This window comes from Panthera leo, chromosome B3 (assembly GCF_018350215.1).
Source record: "Panthera leo isolate Ple1 chromosome B3, P.leo_Ple1_pat1.1, whole genome shotgun sequence".
Lineage (NCBI taxonomy): Eukaryota > Metazoa > Chordata > Mammalia > Carnivora > Felidae > Panthera > Panthera leo.
The window spans coordinates 6,381,563-6,405,192 of NC_056684.1; the positions used below are offsets into that span (position 1 = coordinate 6,381,563).

The window sequence follows — 23,630 nt, forward strand, 5'->3', positions numbered from 1 at the left end:
AAATCAAAACCACAGTGAGATAGCACCTCACACCTGTCAGAATGGCTCACATTAACAACTCAGGCAACAACAGATGTTGGCGAGGATGTGGAGAAAGAGGATCTCTTTTGCATTGTTGGTGGGAATGCAAGATACAAGCTGGTGTAGCCACTCTGGAAAACAGTATGGAGATTCCTCAAAAATCTAAAAATGGAACTACCCTACGACCTAGCAATTTCACTACTAGGTATTTATCCAAGGGATACAAGTGTGCAGTTTCAAAGGGACACATGCACCCCCATGTTTATGGCAGCACTATCAACAAAAGCCAAAGTATGGAAAGAACCCAAATGTCCATTGATGGATGAATGGATAAAGAAGATGTGGTAGATATATACAATAGAGTATTACTCGGAATCAAAAAGAATGAAATCTTGCCATTTGCAACTATGTGGATGGAACTGGAGGGTATTATGCTAAGTGAAATTAGTCAGAGAAAGACAAAAATCATACGACTTCACTCATGTGAGGACTTGAAGAGACAAAACAGATGAACATAAGGGAAGGGAAACAAAATTAACATAAAAACAGGGAGGAGGACAAAACATAAGAGACTCATAAATATGGAGAACAAACAGAGGGTTACTGGAGGGGGTTTGGGAGGGGGAATGGGCTAAATGGGTCAGGGGCACTGAGGAATCTACTCCTGAAATCATTGTTGCACTACATGCTAACTAACTTGGATGTAAAATAAATAAATACATACATACATATATACATAAAGTATCATCATCAGCATCATCAAGGAAACGGTCATCTGCCCTACACCCTGCAACAAGTATGACCAGTGTTGATACCAACACATAAAGAGTTTTTACAAATCGATGATGTGACGTCTTTAATGAACAAATGAACACCAATATCCTAATAGATCAGTCCATGATCTGTATCAAGTTAAGTTTTAAAATTTGGAGCTACATTCAGTGCAGATTCTTTTTTGCATGTGGAGGACTGCAGAGAAGAGTTAACACAGTAGATCTGAGACTGTCATCCTTAGTAAAGCCTGCTTGCAAGATTGCCCCTTGATGGGTGGCTGGGAATCTGGCTGGTAAACAGTCCCTTACACTGATAAAAAGTTTTCCCTAAATGATAGAAATTTACTGTGTATAAACTGTACAATGTGGTTTATGCTGAGTATTTTTATTTTCTTCTGGAAGTTTGGAATTTGGATATGTGCTAATAAGCACAAGTGCCTATGTAAACCAGCACCCCGTAAAAACCTTGGGTACCACATCTCTAATAAGCTTCCTTTACTGAGGAATTGTTATCTACTGATGTGTTGACACAACTCATTTGCTGAAGGAATTAAGTGCATACTGTGCAATCCCAGCTGGAGAGGATTCTTAGACGCTTGCACCTGGTTTCTTCCTGACTCTACCCTACGTATCCCTTGTTTCTGCTGATTTTGCTTTGTATCCCTTAACTAGAATATAGTTAGCCATGAGAATTAATATATGCGGAGTTTAAAAGTCCTCCCAGAGAAATCTTTAAACATGGTGGTTTTGGGGACCCCCCCTTCCAATACAATAAACAATTGTTCCAGTACAGCTTGTTGACAAGATCATCCTTTTTCTACTAAATTACCTTGGGATATTGGTCAAAAATCCACTGAGCAACTTCATACTTTTTCAATTGTCTTGATCCTTCTAGGTCCTTTACATTTTATTTTTTTTAATGTTTCTTTGTTTTTGAGAGGGGAGGGAGGAGGAGGGAGAAAGGGGGGGAGGGGGGAGGGGGGGAGGGAGAGAAGAATCCCAAGGACGCTCCAAGCCCGATGCAGGGCTTGAATTCCTGAACTGTGAGATCATGACCTGAGCCAAAACCAAGAGTTAGACACCCAACTGACAGACACCCAGGCACCACTAGGTCCTTTACATTTTAGAATCAACTTCATTTCTGTCCAAAAAATCCTGGCATTTCAGTTGGGACTGCACTGAATCTACAGACTTTTTTGAGACTAAAATTACTAAAAATACTGTGCTGAGCATTTCAATCTATAAACATGGCACATCCTTCATTTACCTTTTCTTCTTTAATTTCCCAACAATATTTTGAGGTGTTCAGTGCACATATCTTGTACATTCTTTGTTAAACCTACCCTTAAGTGTTTTATTTTTATCTACCATAAATTTTTTTTGATTTCCAATTGTTCACTGCTAGTATAAAATTGGTTTTTGTATCCCACCTTACTAAACTCACTTTTTTGTAGATTCTTTGCTGTCTACATACAGTGCAAATCAAGACAGCCACATTTCATCCTTTCAAATCTGTATGCCTTTATTTCTTTTTCTCGTCGTATTGGATAGAACCCTCACTATAATGCTGAACAAGTATCTTTGTTCTTGATTATAGGGAAAAACATTTAGTCTTTCACCATTTATTTCAGACGCAAGTTTCAGATTCCTTTTATCAGGTGCGGACTTTTTTTTTTTTTTTTTTTAAATGTTGATTTGAGAGTGTATGTGTGCACATGTGTACGTGAGCAAGGGAGGGGCGGACAAAGAATTCCAAGCAGGCTGTGCACTGTCAGCACAGAGCCCGACGTGGGGCTCAACCTCAAGAATGGTGAGATCATGACCTGAGCCAAAATCAAGAGTTGGATGCCCAACCAAATGAGCCACCCAGGTGCACTTCAAATATTCTTTATGATTCCTCACCTTAAACAACCTTTTGGCTAGCCATCACAAAACTACCAATCCTAACTGCATCAAGGAAGAGTGAACTGTACTTTTACAATCAGAAAAAACTTAGTAAAATAAAAAGGACTATTAGTTGGGGGTTGCTATATTTCTTCCACTCTGATTTACCTCATAAAGTATGAGTCGAACATCAGCCTGCTGGCCTAAGCATCTCCTCAAACTATCCATGATCTCAAGGCAAAAAGTTTCATTGGCAACAGAATTGTAACGGCTGTGAACATCCACATGGACCTGAAAGGAAGAGAGGCCAGTTCTTGTATATTTTACCAAATTAATTTTCACAAAGAAGGTAAAACGAGCCTGTGTTCTTGGTCAAAGAAACTTAAATTTAGCTTTCCCCATATGCAAAAATCACCAGTAGGATGTGCTAAGTGTCACTCTTATTCTGGTTTGGAGTAAGAATTTTCAAGCATTTCAACAAAATTAACTCTTCTCTATCCCTTAAGGTCTTTCTTGGCAATGTTAGGTGCTTAGGATGGCACACAGATGATTTCACCACTAGAATCCAGTAGTCTTAATATACTTGATTATACTTAAAAGGTCTAAATGCTTCCTGAAATATTTTCAGGAGCTAGCACAATCTAGCTCTTTTTGCTTCCACAAAATCCTCAGAGTTTTATAGGTAGGTAATGTTTAGTTTAGAAATGGACAAGACAAAGAATTACAGCCCTTGTTTTAAATAATAAATCCAGTAACTATAGACCAAGACTCCTAACCCTTACTACAGGCATCTCAGTGAGGTAGTTAATACTGACAGATCAAATCCTAGCTCTACCCTTCACTGCTTACATCACCTTGGGCCAGTCATTTAACCTTCCTCAGCCTTAGTCTTCTTATTAAGATGTGGATGATTTTAACAATACACTAATGACACCCAGTGTTCCTAATATTTAATCTTTGCCATATGTTATGAACAAAAGTTTTTCGGAATCACACTAGAGCAACAAAGGATTCCTAATAAGATTGTTTCATTAATTTGCTATTTACAAATCACACAGTACATAATTTAAATCAAAAAAAAAAAAATTTTATTGCTCCAAAGTCTGAATTACCAAAATACTGTAAAAAGTCTTATTTTCTCAGATTACCAGGCTGTGCAAAGTAAATTAACTATTAAAAATGGGGATAATAATAACATCTAGACTCAGAGGATTACCAGGAAGATGAAATGACATAATAAATATAAAACACTTAGCACACCACCTAGCAGGACAAACCACAAATGCAAGTCACATTGCTAATTCAAAATTTTCTAGTAGTCAAATTCAAAAAGTAAAAAGATGCTGGTGAAATTAACTTTAACATTTAACCAAATATATCAAAACTATTTCAACATGTAATCGAAATTAAAAGTAACAAGCTATTTTCCCTTACCTCACACTAAATCTTCAAAATGCAGCATGCATTTTACACATACAGCGTGACTCAATTTGGCCAGACACACTTCAACCGAGCATGCAGTTCAACAACCACACTGAGGCTAGTAGCTACCGTGGTGGAGAGCACTGTCTAGCACACAGCAAACCCATCATTTTAAGTAAGTGTTAGCTGTTATCACTGCCATCATCATCAGACTCTGTTTCAGGGTCATTTGTACAACCAGAGCAGGAGAGAGAAAGAACAGCGTACACATCACCAACTTCTGCACGAATGCACACGACAACCCAGCGTTAACAGTCCTTACCTGGCTGGCACCGATGGACTGACTGCACTGGGAGGAGGACAAGCTGCCCAAAACCTTAAAGTTCTTCAGAAGCAGCAAAAACCCAGCAACCGCAGCTTTTCGGGCATCAAGCTGGCTAGCTCAGGAACAGACAGAGAAACAGTTAACCAACAATATTAGCTTCACAGGAATAGGCTTCTGGGTCAGAAAAAGCCAGTTACCTCTGTACAGAAAAGGAATATGAATAAGTAATGAAGCACAGAGCAAAATAAAATAAATTTATATACTCAAAATAAAACATCAGCTGTTCACAGCAGTTAGCAGTAGAGGACCTCAGCTGATTTCTCACTATCTAGTTAACCTCATGACACGATCTATACTTTCTTCTATGTGGGGAACAAGAGTACTGAGAAGCTATACAAGGGCCAATAACTCAAATATCAAGTACTAAGTAGGATAGAAACGGCAGATTGTCTGAAGGACCACTTCCCTTCTTCGTAGAGGAGTATAGTGCTTGGCGCCTTATAAACCCTCCATCCAGAAAAATGATACATTCATCTCACTGAGGCTCAATGATCAATTCATGGGGGAGATGTTATGACATACAAACCTTGGCCTAGCAGACATACCTCTGGGTAAGGAATAACAAAAAACTGTCAACTCTAGAAGAGGGATAATAGTATATACTTGCTGGTTGTTCCTCTGTATATCCACAAACACGTTATAATAGAGTCAATGTGACATCAACTGAGCATCTTAGGGGTGCCTGGGTGACTCAGTTGGTTAAGTGTCCGACTTGGGCTCAGGTCATGATCTCACAGTTCATGAGTTCGAGCCCCGCGTTAGGATTCTGTGTTGACAGCTCAGAGCCCGGAGCCTGGAGTCTGCTTTGGATTCTGTGTCTCCCTCTCTCTCTCTGCCCCTCCCCCACTTGTGCAGTCTCTCAAAAATAAGTAACCGTTAAAAAAAAAAAAAAAAAAAATTGAGCATCATATATTTAAAGTACCAAATGTCTTCCACCTATTACTGGTCCCATAATACTTTTTGGGAGGTAGTAATATCATCTTTAGCTCCCCTAATACTTTTTGGGAGGTAGTATTATCATCTTTAGCTTATACACTAAGAAATAAAGGAAAAGAGATCAGGAGGCATTGACTAAGCCAAAAAATACCTGAGACCGCTTAACAATTTAGTCTACAATCACTAGACCGTAACTCAATATTCACTAGAGTGAGTTTCTTGAATATTTTCCTAATGAAGATGTTTTCCTTTCTAGAACTCTTGCCAGCTGGCACTGCAACCTTGTCCTGAAGATTATTCTAGGGGTGTACAGCAGAGTACCTGAGATCAGAAGCTCATATTCTAGCTCCACGAACCTCTGTTTGACTTGTGGAAAGTCACTTATCTTCTCTAGGCCTGAGTTTCCTGATCTGTATGGAGGAGACTGTAATAATTCTAACTTTACAGGTTACTCGGAAGACTGGATGAGATAAAGAACCCTGCACGTAGCACAAGGCTGTGCCTGATGAAAGCTGTTCTCTTGGGTTAGACGTCTGCAGGACCACCGTGAACAGGCTGTACAAGGAGACGGCAGAGAAGATGGTGAGTAACCTTAGAAGGCACTACTTCCCAGGGTCTCACGGATTTTCAATACCTGGCAAACATGGCTTTCCGAAGGACAAGTATCAGGGAGTCCCTCACCGACATGCTGACCTTGAGAAGGGGCTGAAAGACAAAGAAGAAGCAGGTAGAAAAACCCCCAAGTTTATTAGCCTTTGCTCATTTCTACCCAAAACTGTCACTATTTGGCTCATATAAGGAAATTTGGTTCTGTTTTTACATACATGTTTCAATGCTTATTATACTTAGTAATATGGACAACAGCATACTTTGAAATACTAAATTTAAACTAATTGTGAAATGCCTTTAAACCTATCGTCATCAAATTTCTAAGAGCTTTACAATTATCTCACTAACTTGACAACGAGTCACGGGAGACACAAGTGTGCCAGGAAGAAGGGGGTACGCTTAGAAACAGAGTCTCGCTCGGTGCTCATGCACTTTTAATACAGTTTTATGCTTCAAAATCAAGGAATACAGGATTTCTCAGACATTGATATTTATGAAGAATCACATCAGACTTCCATTAGGCAGTTCAACCTCAGTTTTGCCAAATTCCTTAGGAGTCTGAAGACTTACCTGCACTGCCTTCAGCAGCCCTTGTACAGTTTGAAGCGGCAGAAAGGATAAATAGTCAAAAGTTTCTGTGACTTTAGCAGAACAACTTTGAAGAACTAAGGGTGCGTACATGATGATATTTGAAAGCAAATCTGAAAAACAGAATCTATAGTGAGTTGTCTCAAAAACTAAAGATATTTCAAATAAATGAAAATTAAATATGGGAAAATAAATGATAAAAGGCTTTTTGTGTCTTTTGTCAAGTATACTGCAATAGCAATTTCTACTGATCCTATATACTTTTTCTATGGTCAGTGTAACTAGGATATACTTCTGAAACTTTCTTCTGTGATAATATTAAGATTATAAAAATTTATCTAAAAGAAGGGAAGAAATCTGTTACACTGTCAAGACAAGTAGCATACAGTATCTTCGTATTTCTAAGCTGAAGTCAGTATCTGTGAACTTTTATTTTATTTATTTTTTTTATGTTTATTTATTTTTGAGACAGAGACAAACAGAGCATGAACAGGGGAGGGTCAGAGAGAGAGGGAGACACAGAATCCGAAGCAGGCTCCAGGCTCTGAGCGGTCAGCACGGAGCCCGACATGGGGCTCGAACTCACGAACCATGAGATCATGACCTGAGCCGCAGCCGGACACTCAACCGACTGAGCCACCCAGGCGCCCCTTAAGTTTAGTTTTGAGCAAGAGAGAGAGGGAGAGAACAAGCATGAGTGGTAGAGGGGCAGAGAGGAGTGGGGGAGAGAGAATCCGAAGCAGTCTTCTCACTGTCAGCACAGAGCCCGATGCAGGGCTTGAACTCACAAACTGTGAGATCATGACCTGAGATGAAATCAAAAGTCAGACGCTTAACCGAGTGAGCCACCCAGGAACCCAGCTACGAACACTTATTAGTGCAAGTATAGTATCGTCCTATAAGGAATATACAAAACCACACAAACATGATCTCTCTTCAAGAATTTTAATTAGGAGTCATAGAAAAACATATTTTGAAAGCATGAAAGAGATAAATAATGGGTCAACATCAAATATCTAATAATCGCAAACATATTTTATTGCCTAGCAAATATTAGAGAGGCTAAAGAGGAGTTCAAAGGAAGAAGAGATTATTATGAGTTGGTGTGCTTTAGAAGAGTGAAGAGAAGTATTTAAGCTGGGTTCTGAAAGAAGGCTGACATTTAGATGCACCAAGAACCAGAAAGGGCTACTAGATGTAAAGGGAAAAGTATGAGGAAAAAGAAGTATAGGGCATATTCAGAAAACGGGTTGGAAAATCCTGTGAAGCGGGGGTGAAGAATTCATAAAAATAAATAAGTGAAGTTAATGCTGAAAAGGCAGGATGGATCAAATTGTCAAGGACTTGAAGGGCCAGGATAAAGAGCTGATAATTTATAAGGAAGGTACTGGTGATTTCTGAGTGATAGAGTGGTATTTTAGTAACACCATGTGGTGGCATATGCAGGCTGACTTGCTGCAGAGAGGAGAGAGCAGGGAAATCAGAACCTATGGCAAAAGCCTAAATGCAAGGATGTAAGGCTGCAAACTAGGCAACAGGTGGGAAGGAAGGGCACAAAAATGAAGACAAAAGTAACAGAAAAAATGAGAGAACTTAGGTACTAAGTTTGAGCTAATGAAAAGGAATTCCAACTTCTGGAATTTGGAGAGTCAAGCTTCAAATAATAGAAATATGAACAACTGAAAGGGGACTTTGTTGGAAGGAAACTGTATTGCATTTGAAATAAAAGGAAAAAGAAAAACCTAAATGGAAATATCCAGCAGGAATGGGGGCACTGAACCAAGGAATGAAGACAGTCTTGACATAAAGATTTAGGAGCCATGTCCACCGAAGCCCACAAAAATAAATGAAGTCATGCAAAGAGGTATGACATGTACAAGGAAAAGAATGTGTAAAAAGAGGAGCAGACTTCTGCTTCCTACCATCGTGGAGAAACAGTGACTAGATTTATCCTCCCACTTTAAACAACAGTAACAAAAAGGGCCAAATTATATTAATAATTTTCAGACACTAGACAAGCAGTGCAGGCCCATGGTCCCCCACAGAAGGGAAATAAATGGGGTATGCCTTAGAACTGCTCCATCTTACCGCCTAGAGAGTTCCTAGGCAGCAGCACAGAGAGGGGAAACTCCGAGCCCAGTGGTCTTCTCAATTTAAAGAGATGGAGGTGGGAATTCAAAAAGCCAAGGCAGCAAGAACTCACAGGGCAGAGTTCTAGAAAGGAAAGAGCTACACGGGAAGAGGGCCCTGGAGATGTGCGAGAAGCCCCCTGTGTATGTCAGTTGTGTTCTGGTAGGTGCATGATTGTGAGGAAGCTACTAGAAGCCAAGGGAAGACCCAGCAGCAAGAAGCAGGCAGATCTATTCTCAGAGGTCACAAAAGACAAATAATAGTTCACATTCACAACAACCACAGTGGAGACACCTCATAATATACAAGGTTCTATACTTAGGCATTTGTGAAACCTAACTAGCCTGAGATTAAAGGCTACCTGGTCTTGCTTAACACAGCATAATCATCCAAATGATTAAATGTTTTCCAAAAATTTAAAGCTCAAAATTATTTGAAAGAAAAAAAAAATCCATGAAATTAACAATGTAAAAATTCATAGGGTCTACTATCCAATCAAAAATTACAAAGCATGCAGGGTCTCCTGGGTGGCTCAGTCAGTTAAGCAGCCAACTTCAATTCAGGTGGTGATCTCACAGTTTGCGAGTTCTAGCCCCACGTTGGGCTCTGTGCTGACAGTTCAGAGCCTGGAGCCTGCTTTGGATTCTGTGTCTCTCTCTCCCTCTGCCCCTCCCCTACTCACATTCTGTCTCTCTCAAAAATGAATGTTAAAAAAAAATATTTAAAAAAAATTACAAAGCATGCAAGAGGTGGGAAAATTATGACCCACGATGAGGAAGAAATAAATCAATAAAAACAAAACAGAAATGCTATACATGATAGGATTAGTAAATAAGGATATTAAAAAAACTAAAATAAATATAATTTATATGTTCAAAAAAGGTAAGGGAAGCATGTTAAGGAGAGCAAAAGTATGAAAAAAGATACAAATCAGATGTCTAAAGATGAAAAATTAGATTGCTGCACAAGATCTGGGAACTTTAAGTTATAGCAATATCAACTGTCTAAAAACAGTAAAAAAGACTAAAAAAGAATCTGTAAGCTATATAGGCAATGTAAAGCAGCCTATTACATATGTAACGCAGTATAGGGGTGGGAGGAGTGTGTGCTGGTAGGAGGGAGAGGACAGAAAAGTTTTTGAAGAAATCGTATCTTGGGGTGCCTGCGTGGCTCAGTAGGTTGAGCATCCAACTCCTGATTTCAGCTCTGGTCATGATCTCACAATTTGTGACATCAAGCTCCACCTCGGGCTCTGTGCTGACAGCAAGGAGCTAGCTTGGGATTCTCTCTCTTCATCTCTCTCTACCTGTCCCCCACTTATGTTCTCTCTCTCTCAAAATAAACAAACATTTAAAAAAAGAGAGAGAGTATCTCAAAATGTTCCAAACTTGATGAAAACCACAAACCTACAGATTCAAGAAGCTTGACAAACTCCAACCAGAAACATGGAGAAAACTACACTAAAGCACATAAATTGCTTAAAACCGCTGATAAAGAAAAATATATATATTATATAGAAAGGAACAAAGATATGAATGAAAGCTAACTAATTAGAAATGATGAAAGCCAAAAGAACAGTAAAGTAACATCTTTAAAGTACTAAAAGAAAAAAACAAAACCCTGTCAATTTGGAATTCTATACCCAGTAAAAATATATTTCAAAAAACTAACACTAAATTAAAGACTTTTTATGACACACGAAAAGAATTCAACAACAGCAGATCAGTAGTATAGAAAAAAAATTTTTTCTGAAGAATTTGGCAAATATTTTTTTTCTATTTCCAGTCTTTTGAGGCAGACACAGGTTTACATAGAATGAAGTTGATTCTAAGAGCACACAAAAACTGAACACAAAGAATAAGACTAAATCCAGCAATCCAGAGTGACAGGAGTGTAAGACACTGAGCAGGTGCACTGGACAGAAGACTGACTGTTCAAGGTGGCTACCAACAGTCAAAGACTAAAGTCCCCACCCTGTAGGAGTACAAAGCTTAGTGTCTCAACAGTGGAGTCTATATTTGCTCCTTGAATTCTAAGCAGTATATGAAAGTTAAAGGCAGTTGGACAGAAAATAATACTGGATAGAAATCTAGACACAAAGGGAAAAAGCACCAGAAATGGTAAACACATGTGTAAAAGACATTTCTTATTTAAAAAAATTCTTGGGGCACCTGGGTGGCTCAGTCAGTTAAGCATCCAGCCCTTGATTTGGGCTCGGGTCATGATCTCATGGTTGGTGGGTTCAAGCCTTGCATCAGCACAGAGCTCTCATGGGTTTCTGTCTTCCTCTCCCTCTGCCCCTCCCCTACTTGTGCACATGCACACTCTCTCAAAAGTAAATATTTTTAAAACATACAATAAAAAATTCTTGAAAGACACAATTGACTGTTTAAAGCAAACGTAACAATGTAGATATAATTCAATAAACAGAGAAGTAAAATGTATGAGAATAGCACAAAAGTCACAAGGGCAGAAGTTAGAAATGGAAGTTATTTGTTGAGGTAGAATACTTGAAGGTAAACTATAGTAAGTTAAAGTATCATAAACCCTAAAGCAACCCCCCCCCAAAAAAAAATTTAAAAAAGAGGTAGAGCTAATCAAATTGAGCAAGACAAAATGGAATTTAACAAAATTTTAAAAAAGCAATCTAAGGGCACTTGGGTGGCTCAGTTAAGCATCTGACTCTTGATTTCAGCTCAGGTCATGATCTCACAGTTCATGAGATTGAGGCCTGCACTGGGCTCCACGCTGACAGCACAGAGACTGCTTGGGATTCTCTCTCTCTTGCTTCTCGCATACCCTCTCTCTCTCAAAATAAATAAACAAACATGAAAAAAAAAAATCCAAAAGAAGGCAGAACAGCAGAAAAAAAAGAAGAACAGATGGATAAAACAGAAACCAGCCAGATGATAATTACATTACATGTAAATGGAATGCCCTGATTTAAAGTTCATGATTATCAAATAGGATTGAAAAAGTAAAACACCTTTGTATGTGGTCTACAAGAAACCCGTGCCAACTATAAAGACATAAGTAAGTTAAAACTAAAAAGATGAAAAAAATATACAATGTTGTCACAGATCAAAAGAAAACCAGAGAAGTTGTATTAATACCAAAGTCGACTTCAGGGGGCACCTGGGTAGCTCAGTCAGTTAAGCATCCAACGTCAGCTCAGATCACGATCTCACGTTTCCTGAGTTTGAGCCCCTCGTTGGGCTCTGTGCCTCCCTCTCTCTCTGCCCCTCCCCAGCTCACACTCTGTTTTTCAAAAATAAACAAACATTAAAAAATAAATTCATGGGGCGCCTGGGTGGCGCAGTCGGTTAAGCGTCCGACTTCAGCCGGGTCACGATCTCGCGGTCCGTGGGTTCGAGCCCCGCGTCGGGCTCTGGGCTGATGGCTCGGAGCCTGGAGCCTGTTTCCGATTCTGTGTCTCCCTCTCTCTCTGCCCCTCCCCCGTTCATGCTCTGTCTCTCTCTGTCCCAAAAATAAATAAAAAAACGTTAAAAAAAAAAAAATAAAAATAAATAAATAAATAAATTAATTAATTAATTAATTCAAAGTAGACTTCAAAGCAAATATTCCCAGGAACAAAAAAGGTCATTTCATAATGATTAATGGGTCAGTTAGCTAAGAGGACATAACAATCCTAAACGAGTATGCCCCTAATAATAAAGTTTTAAAATACATATAGCAAGAACTGATAGAACTAAAAGAAACTGACACATTTATAATTACAAAGTCAAAGATTCAACACTCATCTTAATAGTTAACAGAATAATTAGAAGAAAATATGTAAGAATACAAAAGACTTGAATCATCTGACTTAACTGAGTTATGGAAAACTCCACCTAACAACAGAATACGTTTTCTTTTCTTTTTTTTTTTTTTTTTTTTTTAACATTTATTTATTTTTGAGACAGAGAGAGAGAGAGCATGAACAGGGGAGGGTCAGAGAAAGAGGGGAACACAGAATCCGAAACAGGCTCCAGGCTCTGAGCTGTCAGCACAGAGCCCAACGCAGGGCTCGAACCCATGGACTGCGAGATCATGACCTGAGCCGAAGTCGGACGCTTAACTGACTGAGCCACCCAGGCGCCCCAATGTTTTCTTTTCAATAGCACACAGAACATTTATCAAACTGAACCATATTCTGAGAATAAAACAAGCCTAAGTCTCAATAAACTTTTAAAAACTCATGTCATAGGGGTACCTGGCTACCTCAGTTGGAAGAGCATGCTTTTTTTTTTTTTTGACAGAGAGGATGCAAGTGAGTGAAGGGCAGAGAGAGAGAGAGAGAGGGAGAGAGAGTTAGAGAGAGAGAGAGGGAGGGAGGGAGGGAGGGAGGGAGGGAGGGAATATCCCAGGAGGGGCAGAGGGAGAGAGAGAAGTGAGGCTCACCCAAAGTGGGTCTTGTACTCACCCTATGTGGGATTTGAACTCATGAGCCATGAGATCATTACCTAAGCTGAGTCAGACATTCACCAACTGAGCCACCCAAGCACACCCCCGCCTTTTTTTTTTTTTTTTTAATGTTTATTTTTTGGGAGAAAAAGTATACAATTCTTGATCTTGGGGTTGTGAATTGAGCCCCACATTGGGGGTAGAGATTGCTTTAATTAATATTTAAAAATTCATGTCATAGATAGTATTATAACCACAAATTAGAAATCAACAACAGAAAAATATCTGGAAAACCTCCAAATATTTGAAAGCTGAACATATTTTTTTTTTTAATTTTTTTTTTTAACGTTTATTTATTTTTGGGACAGAGAGAGACAGAGCATGAACGGGGGAGGGGCAGAGAGAGAGGGAGACACAGAATCAGAAGCAGGCTCCAGACTCTGAGCCATCAGCCCAGAGCCTGACGCGGGGCTCGAACTCACGGACCGTGAGATTGTGACCTGAGCCGAAGTCGGATGCTTAACCGACTGAGCCACCCAGGCACCCCTGAACAACATACTTCTAAATAACCCATAGGTTAAAGAAAATAATAATAACTCATAGGTTAAAGAACAAATCACAAGGGAAATTGAAAAGTATTTGTAACTGAAGAAAATTAAAAACAAAATGTATGGGATATAGCTAAAGCAATATTTAGATGGAAATTTAGTTTAAAGCTCGTATTAAAAACGTTTCAAATTACTGACCTAAGCTGTTTCTTTTTTTTTTAAGAGAGAGAGGAAAAAGACTGTGAGCAGGGGAGAGGGGCAGAAGGAGAGAGAGAGCAAGAGGGAAGAGAATCTTAAGCAGGCTCTACACTCACCGTGGAGCCCGATGAGGGGCTCAATCCTGGGATCCCTAACCAAAATCCAGAGTCGGATGCTCAACCAACTAAGGCACCCAGGTGCCCCAGTGACCTAACCTTCTAGCCAAAAAAACCCGCAGATTAAACCCAAAGCAGTAAAAAGGAGACAAAAAAGAGCAGAAATAAATGAAACTAAAAACAAAAAACAGAGAAATTCAGTGAAACTAAAAGCTGTTTTTTTGAGATCAATAAAATTTTGGGGTGCCTGGGTGGCTCAGTCGGTTAAGTATCCGGCTTTGGCTCAGGTCATGATCTCACTGTTCGTGAGTTCAAGCCCCGCATCGAGCTCTGGGCTGACGGCTCAGAGCCTGGAGCCTGCTTCAGATTCTGTGTCTCCCTCTCGCTCTGCCACTCCCCTGCTCGTGCTCTGTCTCTCAAAGATAAATAAACATTAAAAAAAAATTTTTTTTTTTAATAATAAGACATGAATCTCTTGCTTCAGTGATAAGAAAAAAGACAACGCACATCACAGCTATCACGAATAAGAAAGGGGACATCAATATAGAACCTAGAGTCATGAAAAGGATATTCTCAACAACTTCATGGCAATAAACTTGGTAACTCAGGTGAAATGGCCAAATTCCTTGAAAAACATAAACTACAAATGTTTGCCCAGAAGACTGAGATAACCCGAACAGCCCTGTTTTATTAAAGAAATTGCAGTTAAAACCTTTCACACAAACGAAAGGAAACTTGGAGCACCAGGAAGAAAAAGCAATGTAAACCTCCAGGTAAATGTAATAGGCCACAAGTTGACACTCTTTCTGTAAAGGGCCAGACAGTAACCATTTTAGGTTTTATAAGCCATGGTTTAAATGACAACTGTTCAACTCTGCTGGTATAGTGTAAAAGCAAGATAGACAACATGTAAATGACTGAGTGTGGCTATATTCCAGTAATACTCTATGTACTCTGAATACTAACTTTTTCAGAGGACATATTATTCTTTTGATTTTTTCAACCATTTACAAGAGCAAAATGAACCCAAAGCAAGCAAAAGCTAAGAAATAAGAAGCAGATATCAGTGAAATTGGAAACAAACAATGGAGAGAATTCACACCAGAAGCTCATTCTTTGAAAGATTAGTAAAACTGACAAGCCCCTAAGTTCAACCAGTGAAGGAAAAAAGATGCAAATATATCAGGATTGTCTTGATTTGCAGGTGACATGATTTCTATTTAGAATATTCTAAGGAATTGCCAAAAAGCAATTAGAATAAGGTTTAACAAGGTTGCAAGATACAATGTCAATATAAAAAGGCAACTATTTCTACACGCTAGCAATTAATCACAAATAGACATTTTTAAAAATATCATGTACAACAGCAATAAAAATATGAAATACTTAGGGATAAATCTGACAAAAGATATGCAAGATTCACACTGAAATCTAGAGAGCACTGCTAGAAGAAATTAAAGACCTAAATACATGGAGAGCTATACTATGTTCAGGGGTTAGAAGACTCAGTATTGTTAAGATGATGTCTCCTAAATTGATCCGTTATTTAAGGCAATCTCAATCAAAACCTGAACAAGTTCTTTATAAAAATTGACAAACTAGGGGCGCCTGGGTGGCGCAGTCGGTTAAGCGTCCGACTTCAGCCAGGTCACGATCTCGCGGTCCGTGAGTTCGAGCCCCGCGTCAGGCTCTGGGCTGATGGCTCGGAGCCTCCGATTCTGTGTCTCCCTCTCTCTCTGCCCCTCCCCCGTTCATGCTCTGTCTCTCTCTGTCCCAAAAATAAATTAAAAAAAAAACAAAAAAACGTTGAAAAAAAAAAATTGACAAACTAATTCTAAAACTTATTTGGAAATGCGAAGGACTTATAGTAGCTGAGACTATTTTGAAAAAGAGCAAAGTTGAAGGATTTACACTATTTGATTTTAAAACTTATTACAAAGGTACAGCAATCAAGACAATAACAGATCACTGGAACAGAAGATTCCTAAAATAGACCCACATGTATATGGCTAGTTGATTTCAACAAAGATAGCATGCTAATTTAATGAAAAAAATAATCTTTTATTTTTTAAAAAATTTATTTAGAGACAGCACGAGAGCAAGAGCACAAACAGGAGAGGGGCAGAGAGAGAGAGAGGGAGACAGAGAATATCCCAAGCAGGCTCTGCACTGTCAGCGGAGTTCACGAACTTCAAGATCATGACCTGAGCCAAAACCAAGAGTCAGATGCTTAACAAACTGAGTCACCCAGGTGCTCTAGAAAAGATAATCTTTTTTTAAAAATGTGCTGGATCAGGGGCGCCTGGGTGGCTCAGTCAGTTAACGTTTGACTACAGCTCAGGTCATGATCTCATGGTTTGTGAGTTCAAGCCCCACATCAGGCTCCAGGCCGTGGAGACTGCTTCGGATTCTGTGTCTCCCCCCCTCTCTCTGCCCCTCCCCTGCTCGCTCGCTCTCTCTCAGAAAATGAAAAAACACTAAAAAAATTTTTAAAAAAATGTGCTGGATCAAATGGATAGCCAAAGGGGGGGGTGGGGTGGGGAATGAACTCACACCATATAGGATTTAACAAAAATGGATCACAGATTAAAGTGTAAAAAGCTAAAACTATACAGCTTCTAGTAGATCATATAGGAAAAATCATAGTGAATCTTAGTGATCTTGGGTTTGGCAAAGATTCTTTAATACATGACACAAAAAGCAGGGATTATAAAAAGAAACTGATAAACTGATAATTGATAAAACTCTTCAAACAACACTGTTAAAAAAATTAAGTAAAACCACAGACTAGGAGAAAGTATTTGCAAAACACGAATCGGACAAAGGACTTATATTCAGATTACATGAAGACTTTTACAACTCAGTAATAAGGCAGCAAACAACTCAATTTTAAAAATCAGACAAAAGATTCGAACATACAAAAAAGGCACATGTTCAGTATCACCGGGCTCTGGGGAAATACACATGAAAACCACAATGAGATACTATCAAGCACCTATCAATGACTAAAGAAAACTAAACATACCAAGTGTTGGTCACAATGTGAGCAACCAGCAACACTGCTGGCAGGAATGTAAAATGGTACAACCACTTTGGAAAACAGTCTGGCAGTTTCTTAAACTATTAAACATAGATCTCCCATATGATGCACCCATTCCACTACCAGGTTATCTTCCCAAGAAAAACAAAAGCATATTTCCTCAAAAAGACTTACAATGAATGCTCACAGCCGCTTTATTTGTAACAGACCCAAACTGGGAAAAACCTATATAACCTGTCCACAGGTGAGCGAATAAACAAATTGAGGTTATATTCACACCAGGTAGTACTACTAACAATAAAAAGGGACCAACTACTGATACATGCAACAAATATGGAAAACTCTCACAAGAATTATGCTCAATGAAAGAAGCCAGGCAAAAAAAGGAGTGCATACAGAAGGATTCCATTTACGTAAGACTCAAAAATGGCATTCAATTTATAGACAGAAAGCAGACTAGACTGGAGACAGGAGGTGGAGAGGAAGAGTGGGATGGAGGAAAGAATTACAAAGGGACACCAGGAAACTTCTGTGGGTGATCACTGTGTTGTTTCACAGGTGTACACGTCATAAGTCATCAAACTGTATACCTTAAGTATGCACAGATTACGGTACTTCAATTATACTTCAATAAAGCTGTAAAGAAAGAAAAAGAGTAGAACAGTGTCAAGTACTGAACTTTGCAGAATCTTGACCCTTCAGGGTAGACGAAAAGGAATCACGAAAGGAGGAAGAGAAGAACTGATCACATGCAGGATAAGAAGCAAACTATTAGTTATCAGAGAACCTATCTAAGAAAAGTAATGATAGAGAAATGAGTTGTACTGATAGAGAAATTAGGAAAGTCGGTGGCTAAGAAAAGACCAGTAGATTTGGGATTAGAAGATATGTATTAGGTTAGTGTCCAGCTCTGGATTTTGGCTCAGGTCATGATCCCAGGGGGGTGGAGCAAGCCTGGCACTGGGCTCCATGCTGAGCATGGAGCTTGTTTGAAATTCTCTCTCTCCCCCCACCTCTGTTCCTCTCTCCCACTCTAAAATTGAAACAAACAAACAAAATACAAAGAGAGGAGTACTGAAGCCAGAATGTCAAGGGTTAGCAGAATGGGAGGTCAATGAGTTGCAGCAGGACAGCAATCATCGGAGAAGTAGTAAAACAAAAGGCAGAGTTAACGTAAGACAAGTTTCACTCATTAGTTATATGCTCCTTTCTTTTTGGAAAAAAAAAAAAGTTTATTTTTGAGGCAGAGAGCATGAATGGGGGAGGGGCAGAGAGAGAAGGAGACAGAGGATCCAAAGAGGGCTCTGCACTGACAGCAGCGAGCCCGATGTGGGACCTGAACTCATGAACCAGGAGATCATGACCTGAGCTGAAGTCGGACACTCAACCGATTGAGCCACCCAGGTGCCCCAGTGCTCCTTTTCCTTCTTTTTTTTTTTTAACGTTTATTTATTTTTGAGACAGAGAGAGACAGAGCATGAACGGGGGAGGGTCAGAGAGAGGGAGACACAGAATCTGAAACAGGCTCCAGGCTCTGAGCTGTCAGCACAGAGCCCGACGCGGGGCTCAAACTCACGGACCGTGAGATCATGACCTGAGCCGAAGTCGGCTGCTTAACCGACTGAGCCACCCAGGCGCCCCTCCTTTTCCTTCTTGATAATCACAACAACATAGAAGGATTTATGTCTCACTCGCATCATAATCAAAGATACTGCATTGAACTACTGTAGCTTTAAAAACTTTTTTTTCCAGGACCAAAACAGTATTGACATTTACATGAATATATTCCCTAGAACTTTATCCACCTTCTCACAGCTCAATACCTAAGAAATGACTGATGGGAGAGGATGCTCTGGTCACAACCCTGTTGAAGACTTGCTCGAGAATTTCTTGTCTGATCATCTCATGGATCTAAAAAGAACAGGCAATAAAATATTCCATGGTGACCTCCAGCTTACAGTTGTATCAATTCATGTTAGGCAGTATGAAAAACAGTCTGGATAGAAGTATAACATGACTTTATTTCAAAACTGTTTATTTATGAGAGAGAGAGACAGAGAGACGGAGCATGACTGGGGGAGGGGCAGAGAGAGGAGGAGACAGAACCCAAAGTAGGCTCGAGGCTGTGAGCTGCCAGCACAGAGCCTGACAAGGGACTCGAACTCATGAACTGTTGATACCATGACCTGAACCGAAGTCGGACGCTTAACCGACTGAGCCACCCAGGCACCCCATGACTGTTTATTTCAAAGACAGATATACTGTCAATCATCTGGAAAGATAGGATCACTCAATTCTAGCCTCACTCTGTGCTCAGGTGACTCATTAGCAGGGCAAACTACCATGTTTATTAACCTAAAAGAGAGCTCACATGAAAGTATTGCCACGTGTTCAGTTCAGCATCAAACAGAACTAATTCTACTTAGGTATCCATTACATGCTAATACCCATATTTCTGACAGTATGCATGACTTATTTTAAAATTTAAAAGCCAATGAAAATTTCTGGAAATCTCAAAAATCTTCACCAAACCCTTCCTTGGTTTCTGGAAGGACAGTAGTCACCTTAAAAAAGAACTGTTTTCAATTTTCATTCAAATTCTTACATGAACTTGATTACTTCCAGGGACAGACTAATTTCTTTCAGACATCAAACTAACAACAGATTATTAGTAAATTATATTTTCTATAGATGCCTTGACAAAGCCAACATCTGTGTAAAACCAAAGGGAACCTCACTAGTTTTAAAAAACATTAATTTAAAAACAATATTGGGGTGTACGGGTAGCTCGGCTGGTTAAGCATCCAACTTTTGATTTCGGCTCAGGTCATGATCTCACAGTTTGTGAGTTCGAGACCTGCACTGGGATCTATGCTGACAGTGTGGAGCCTGCTTGGGATTCTCTCTTTTCCTCTCCCCGTCTCCCGCTGTGTGCTCACGCTGTCTCTCTCTCTCTCTCAAATAAACTTTAAAAAACATAAAAACAAAAAAATATTAAAATCTTTTATTCTTTTAATCAGATTACTATTAAGAAGGGTCATTTATATCATCTAACACACAACTCTCAAGGACTACTGTATGCATTCACTTCATTATTCTGGATCAGAACCCTAGATTTACATTTAAATTAGCCCCCAAATAACATTTCCAACAGACACTTTTGGCGTGTAGCTACATCAATTCAATGTCAAGAAGATGATGTAGAGCAATCATTAGCAAAGTTGTTTAGCCTCATAATCTAGCTTTTGTTTTAGCTGAAAGGAAATGAATTTTTAAAAGATGTTTCAGAAATTAAGATTGAGATGATCATTGTCATATGGTAATGAATTAAAAAATAGAACTATTCTGAGTTCTTCAAAAACAGTGAACCAAAAAACATGGTTCTTCAAGGTGGATGTTCTACAGTGACCTGAAAGATTTCTTGTATAAGATAAGAGCATCCAAAGAAGCTCCCAAACAGAAAATGATACAAACACCATGCCCCATTTATAATTTCATAGAATTAGGAAATGGCTGCCAAACTAGGGTCTCACCTTAAAAGTTTCCAACAGGATATCAGCTCCCAGTTTACAAGCATGCTGGGTTGGTTTTTTAGAAAGACATGAGCTGGTTTCAATAGCTTTTCCATCAAGAATCTTCTTTGGCCCATATGAATCCATTAAAATGAAGCCAAGTTCTACCAGGCCCTGAGTAACATGATCCCAACTATGAACACTGCAAGAAAACAAAGCTTAGTTAAAAAAAAAAAAAAAAAAAAAAAAAAAAAAAAAAAAACAACTTAGGAAGATACTTTACCTTTATATTCATTGTCATGTTTACACATTTCCTAAACTTGACCTGAATCATCAACACTATTCACATGAACCTTTTCTTCTCATGCATCCTTATGTCAGAATTCTGAATTCCTGGATGTACAGTGTTTCCACTAACAGAACACTGGGAAAATCCAAAAACTACAGAATATTCAAAAACATACAGACAAAACTGGAATATCTCAGTGTACTGACCATTATACGTTTCCATTCAAGATTTCGTAACTGGAAGTTAATTGTTGCTTCTTCTACTTCTCCTATGACACTAACAACACTTTAAAAAAAATTTTTTTAATGTTTATTTATTTTTGAGAGAGACTGAGCATGAGCAGAGGAGGCGCAGAAAGAGAGAGGGAGACACAGAATCCAAGGCAGACTCCAGGCTCCAAGCTGTCAGCACAGAGTCCAGTGTGGGGCTCGAACCCAAGAACCATGAGATCATGACCGAGCTAATGTCAGAAGCTAACCAACTGAGCCACCCAGGCACTCCAACACTAACAACACTTATATTCTATACATGCTTATAAATTTTCTCTATAGTAGAGACCATCTTGTAGTCCTATTTTTAATCATACAGCCTGGTATAAAACTTGCATTTAGAAGGCACACAGTAAATATTTATAGCAGGGATATTTGCGTTCATATTTATACATTCATATATTTATATCATATTCATCTTATAGTATGAATCAATGCACGATCTGATTTCAAAAGCATGAGCTAAAACTACAAATAACCTTTGCATAGCAACAGAATCCTTGGTCATTTTATACCATTTAATGTTACCCACTCTAGTGGAAACGATATGCTTATAGTAACATTTCTATCATTATATCTACCTGCTAAACAGCTGCAAATTATAATACAGCATTAAAGAATAAAGGAGACAGTCGTGAACAGATTCTCATAACATTTTGACAGACTTTAATAATATTCACTCTGGAGATCTGGGATCAAGATAATGGACTGAGCACATGCTCCAGGCTTCTCACCCCAAGTACCTACAAATGATAGAGAAGATACACACACCTGTGTGCATATGCCTAAATACAGTGCATATATACAACCCATAACAATGTGGAAAAACAAGAGGCATTTTTGACGGACTAAAAATTATAAAGAATCCTTAAAAAAAAATAAAATAAAATAAAGAATCCTTAAAAAGTCAAAGAAATGTAAGGGCGCCTGGACGCCTCAGTTGGTTAAGCATCCAACTCTTGATCTCAGCTCAGGTCTTAATCTCAGGGTCGTGACATCAAGTCCCATGTTGGGCTCCCCTCTGGGCAGGGAGCCTATTTAAAAAAAGAAAAGTGAAAAGTAATCTAACACGAGAACGAAAGATGAAGCCACTGACCACACAGTGCAAAATGAAGGGGTGGCTCCAAAAGCAGATACCAAGGGCAGATATGCCAGGCACTGGCAGGAACTCTGGGGCAACTTCTGTGACGACTGGCTGGAATCCCCCCACACGATCAGCTGGGTACACAGCATCCTTCCCTGTACCTTCTTCCCCAACAGCTCACCATACGCTCCCAGTTTATGCCAAGAAGTGAGCAACACTGAGCCTGTTGAGAGGTGGAATCTCTGAGTGGAGGAGCTTTGGCCTAAGAGGCAGAGCAGCACTGAGAGTACGGCAACATGCTGCAGAATCAGGGAGGCTAAGTCCTGGCACCCCCTACCTCAGAGGTAAGTTGTATTAAACAAACATGGCATTCTCAGACAAATCAGGGAACTCCAAAAGTAATAATGAGACGACCAATAATCACCACATGTAAGAAAAAAATACCACCTTGAAAGAAAAGTATCAAACTCAATGAAGAGAACAACTGAGGTAAAAGGAACCAACAGAAGGAGATTTTAAAAGTCTAAAAAATATCCTTAATAAGAATATTACAGCATGAAACAAAAAAACACTTATGAAAAATGAACCAATTGTCAATTTTAGAAATGAAAAACATGATTGCTGGAGTGTAAAATTCAGCAGTTAAACCTAAGAGTAAAATAAACAGAGCTGAAGAACAAATTAATGAAATAAGAGAACTAAGGGATTTTTGTAGAATTTCACATAAAAAGATAAAAATATGAAAAACTTCAAAGAAAAATTAAGAGACATGGCACACAGATCAAGAAATCCTACAGCTGGGGTGCCTGGGTGGCTCAGTTGTTTAAGTGTCTGACTTTGGCTCAGGTCATGATCTCACGGCTCATGTGTTCAAGCCCTGCGTCCAGCTCTGAGCTGACAGCTCAGAGACTGGAGCCTGCTTTGGATTCTGTGTCTCCCTCTCTCTCTGCCCCTTCCCTGCTTGTGCTCTCTTTCTTAAAAATACATTAAAAAAAAAAAAAAATTCCTATAGCTAATAGAAGAGAATGGAGATAAAGGGAGGGATCAATCAAAGAAAATAAGAAAAACAGAGTTTAAGAAAGACATGAATCCTTATAAGTGAAAGGGCATACAAAGTATCAAGCAGGAATGAATTTATTTACTTAATTTTTTTAATGTTTATGAGAGAAAGAGCATGAGCGGGAACGGGGCAGAGAGAGAGGGAGACACAGAATCCAAAACAGTCTCCAGGCTCTGAGCTGTCAGCACAGAGCCCGATGTGGGGCCCGAACCCACAAATCGTGAGATCATGACCTGAGCTGAAGTCAAATACTCCACCGACTGAGCCACCCAGGCACCCCAAGCAGGAATGAATTTAAAAAGGAACTTATATAAATTGTGTTAAATTTCAGAATACCAAAAATAGAAATGAAGTCTTAAAAA

At 39.2% G+C, this 23,630-nt stretch overlaps 1 protein-coding gene across 8 annotated transcripts in view; it reads right to left on the reverse strand.

The window, feature by feature from the left end:
• FANCI (FA complementation group I) overlaps positions 1–23,630 on the reverse strand; it is a 101,870-nt gene that overhangs the window by 24,840 nt on the left and 53,400 nt on the right. For all 8 annotated transcript variants that reach the window (XM_042941024.1, XM_042941023.1, XM_042941022.1 and 5 more), the window contains exons 13-18: positions 20,588–20,768; positions 18,878–18,965; positions 6,601–6,731; positions 6,056–6,126; positions 4,423–4,537; positions 2,847–2,969 (exon numbers count right to left, since the gene is read on the reverse strand). In XM_042941024.1, coding sequence (XP_042796958.1) covers positions 2,847–2,969; positions 4,423–4,537; positions 6,056–6,126; positions 6,601–6,731; positions 18,878–18,965; positions 20,588–20,768 — 709 coding nt within the window. The remainder of the gene's footprint in view (positions 1–2,846; positions 2,970–4,422; positions 4,538–6,055; positions 6,127–6,600; positions 6,732–18,877; positions 18,966–20,587; positions 20,769–23,630) is intronic.